Source organism: Triticum aestivum, chromosome 1A, assembly GCF_018294505.1.
Source record: "Triticum aestivum cultivar Chinese Spring chromosome 1A, IWGSC CS RefSeq v2.1, whole genome shotgun sequence".
Taxonomy (NCBI): domain Eukaryota; kingdom Viridiplantae; phylum Streptophyta; class Magnoliopsida; order Poales; family Poaceae; genus Triticum; species Triticum aestivum.
In genome coordinates this window covers 581567633-581571618 of record NC_057794.1, presented here as the reverse complement: position 1 = coordinate 581571618, position 3986 = coordinate 581567633, and the positions used below count along the sequence as shown (strand labels likewise).

The 3986-nt window shown below is 52.7% G+C and overlaps 1 protein-coding gene across 1 annotated transcript; it reads left to right on the top strand.

Moving 5' to 3' along the window:
* The first annotated feature begins 837 nt into the window (after window positions 1-837).
* LOC123069750 (WRKY transcription factor 28) lies at window positions 838-3316 on the top strand. Its single transcript, XM_044492688.1, has 3 exons — window positions 838-1379; window positions 2074-2232; window positions 2714-3316. Exons 1-3 carry the CDS (start codon window positions 985-987, stop codon window positions 3081-3083), a joined length of 924 nt encoding a protein of 307 aa, XP_044348623.1. The 5' UTR covers window positions 838-984; the 3' UTR covers window positions 3084-3316.
* Window positions 3317-3986: the final 670 nt, after the last annotated feature.

Sequence of the window (3986 nt, the reverse complement as noted above, 5' to 3'; positions counted from 1 at the left end):
GGATTTTGTCCGCATTTTGTCCGTTTAGGTCGCATATCCGCCTAGCGGACATGAGGCAGACGGGGGCTGGCGGTGGATGAACCCAACGCAAGGTCAAAAAGCAGACACGCAAGAAGCGGAGGAGGAGTCCTCGACATAGGCGCTGCTGGCCGGGAGCTACGACTGGAGCTCGTCCTCTACCTCTCGCAGGGCCACCTCGACCGGCCCCGAGCCTGGCCCCGAGCTCGCTGCGCCGCGCCCGACCCGAGCTCGCTGCGCCGCGCCGTGGCCCAGGCGTGCCGCGGCAAGGAGCCCGACAGCGACTGACCCCGCGGCGGCCAGCCGGCAGTGGATAGACACGCCAACGGCGACCCCTCGCCCGGCGAACACGGTGACCTGGACCACGGCGGAGAGGGAGGAGATCAAGCGCGGCGGAGAGGGAGGAGATCCAGCGCAGCGCGAGCGTGTCGAGGACCCTGGTGGCCATGGGAGGGAGCTCGATTCCCTCCCCGAGCTCTGGTCCAGGAATGCCGCGCCTCGATTTGTGGGAAGAAAAGGGGAAGGCGCGGGCCGCTGATTTGTGGGGCCATGGTGGACACGAGAGGCCACCAGGCGGATGGGAGCGGACGACGCGAGCGCTCGCTTTTGTCCGTCGCGGACCCATTTGTTCCCATATTTGCGTTTAATTTGGGTCCGGAACGGACAATAAGCGGACAGCGGACGGATGCTATGTTCGTTTGGGTTGTCCCGTTGGGTCATATTTTCTGTCCGGACCATCTAAATGGATAAAATGGGTCGCTCCATTGAAGTTGCTCTAATACCACGACGGCGCGCGAGCACACAAGTCTGGTCCCAAAGGTGAAGGTCATAGTCGTATCTTGCTTGCACCTCCCAAAGGGGCAAAGACGACTACTGCGCCTCCGTTCAACGCCCGCCGGCCTTTCCCCTCGGCTCCCATTCAACGCCCGACCTCGATCTCACCAGCTCCCAAACCTCACCTCGCGCATGCACCACTCCATGTCCGGGTCAGCAGCAGCAGGCGGAGAAGACCTCGGCGGCGGCCAGTTCTACGGCGACCATCCGCCTGCCGACGACGGCTTCTTCCAGAGTCGTTCGGCGTGCGGCGGTGAAGGCGATGGTGGTGTCACGCCGTCGGTCTACTCCAGCATCACCGACTACCTGCAGGGGCTCCTCGACCCCGCGGAGCTCGCCAGGCACCTGGACGCGCCTCCGTGCTACCCGGCGATGAGAGACGTGATCGGCGAGACGGCGACCCCGGTCACGCCCAACTCGTCGACGTCCGGCGAGGCGGCGGGGGCTGAGTCCCACGGATGCAAGAGAGGCAGTCCGGTGCCGGAGGAGGGAGACGAGGACGGATCGGCTGATCATCACAACCACAGGTACGTGTGCAATTCAATCTTGGTGTACAACCGTTTGCTAATTGAATCTAGCTCGAATTTGATGGATTTCTTGCCCATCCACCGACCATCTATCACATGTGTTCGTATGACTTGTTGATTAGAGGGGAGAATTGTAGATCCACTGGTACGTGTTCTTGGCAGATCGATCCCGGTCTCCATTGATCTTCTCGGCCGGCCGGTCTGAACGCGAAGATACTGCCATCCGTCAACTTGCCACCTACCTACCTACCTACCATTCCAAACAAACAAATCTTATCCTATCATTCTTGGATGAGGCATGTGTCTGTTAGATGTCTATCTTTTGAATTGTTGTTTTCCCTACCCCTTGAGTTCATCTTGTTATTTTACTGATTGTAGCGGTGCTGCTTTGTACCGAGAGACAGAGGATGTTGTTGTTGTTGGCGCTGTGGCTTCATCTGAATGAAATGGAAGTAGGGGTTTCACCCCTGTTTTTCAATCAAAAGAAATAAAACAAGAACCGACCGTTCGATGTAGATCAACTGGCAGTGATCGAACGGCAGATAACTAGCTAGTTTTCCCGGCAACTTCTTGCTTAGTTCCACTTTGCATGTAGAAATTGAACTGGCGGTTACCATGGCGAAATTATCAAGTCAAAAACGAATAATTTAAAATTACTAAGGATGCTCCTCATTGTGTTGACCGACTGATGCAGGAGCGACGAGAAGGAGCAGAAGAAGAAGAGGAAGGGGGAGAAGAAGGCGCGCGGCTCCCGTGTGGCCTTCGCAACCAAGAGCGAGGTCGACCACCTCGACGATGGCTACCGCTGGCGCAAGTATGGCCAGAAGGCCGTCAAGAACAGTTCTTTCCCAAGGTACTACCTCCTTACATTCACCCCTATGCGTATGTGTTTCGAAAAGAAAAAACATGCCTTCCACTTCTCAGTTTTGCTCCTGTAGTGAGCTTGCAACTTCAGTTTAGAGATGGTACCCCAAATGTTCTGAGTCGAATTGCAGGACTGTAATATGACCGCAACTTGCTTCCGTTAGTGAAATCGGAGAGAAACAAATAACTTCTACAAAAAAATAACATTTCACTTTCGTTGCGATGATCATCTTTCTAAGTTTGAACAACACAATCTCTTGCTTGAAATTAAAGTTTCTACGACACACAACACATGTAATCATCTTGATTAGGCATCACGATATGCATATTTAGACAGCAATTAATAAATCTTGCTAGAATCCTCATGAAAAATATGTATGTGTGCATGCATGCATGGTGAGGGCAGCCATATGCTACGACAACAATTTAGCAATGCATTGCATTGAAGTGAGATTCTGAAACACGTGCAGGAGCTACTACCGATGCACGGCTGCGCAGTGTGGGGTGAAGAAGCTGGTGGAGCGGTCGCAGCAGGACCCTTCCACGGTTGTCACCACCTACGAGGGCCGCCACGGGCACCCAAGCCCCCTCGCCGCCCACCGTGGCTCAAGGATGATAATGGCCACCGGCGCCGACACTGCCTACTCGCTTGCCGCGCTCCAACATCAGCAACATGGCTTTTTTCCAGCCGGTGCCGACGTCTATGGGCGCATGTGCATACAGCCCACTACCGCCGTCGCTCCGTCGCTGGCACACAGATTGTCGGAGTACGGTGGCATGGAAGTGCATGCCGATCGCCTTCCCGATGCCGTGGTGCACTATCAGTCTAGGCATCATTAATTCAGTAACTCTGCGTATGTAGGAGTACATATATAGTACATCTGCAGCTTCGGTTTGGCCTTAATTTAGCGAGGCATGGAGCTGCCCGATGGGCACACACGTTTTTTTATTCGAACCGACAGAGACACAGGGTAACAGGTACAAATGTTTCTTGTGCTGCATTTGTTCTGGATGTTGAAATCATTTCTTTATAGCTAGCTATTCTAGTTACAATACCAAAGCACAATTCTCTACGGCAAGGATTATACAGTGTGCAACTATTCAGGTCTGTAATCAGGATTTTCTTAGCAGAAAGTATGCAATTGTGTACATCTTGTGCTATGTATAAGATATGCTGCAAAATACCCCGTTTGGTAGCTCAGTATTTTTAAAGTATTCTAAGAATACTGCAATTTTTTCAGATTACCATAGTTTTAGTTACAACAAGGTGTTTGGCTGCCATTGGAAACTATCTTTTTAATACTGCATTATTTGCAAAACCGTGGTATTATCTCTGTTTTAAAAAAACAACCCCGGACCTCTTTTTTTTTTTAAAACTGAGCTCGAGAAAGAAAGGGGTCCCTGTTATCTTCTTCCTTGCTTCAAACCGTTGCTGCCCCTCCTTCATTCTCCCATTGCTTCCGCTCGGAGACCTTGTTCTGCCGGATCTCGTCCTTGAGCTATGCTACGTCAGTGTGGTCCGCCTGGAACTTGCTGCCATGAAGCGCTTTGCCTCTGCTGTGCTAGCTGCAATGATGAACTATACATTGGCAGCTTGTTGGGTCGTCGTACACTGCCTCTCCATGTCGGCCCCCGTCTAACTCCACCAAGGTAGCCGGGAGGAACGGGGCAAGCAAATCCTGCTGGGCTCAAGCTTGCTACTCTGCAAAGCTGAGTTGCTGTTGTTCTTGCTCGTGCGATTTT

Coding starts and splice junctions, on each gene's coding strand:
- LOC123069750 (XM_044492688.1), top strand. CDS start 985: ATGCACCACTCCATGTCCGGGTCAGCAGCAGCAGGCGGAGAAGACCTC. Junction 1,380..2,073: donor GCTGATCATCACAACCACAG/GTACGTGTGCAA, acceptor CGACTGATGCAG/GAGCGACGAGAAGGAGCAGA. Junction 2,233..2,713: donor AAGAACAGTTCTTTCCCAAG/GTACTACCTCCT, acceptor AAACACGTGCAG/GAGCTACTACCGATGCACGG.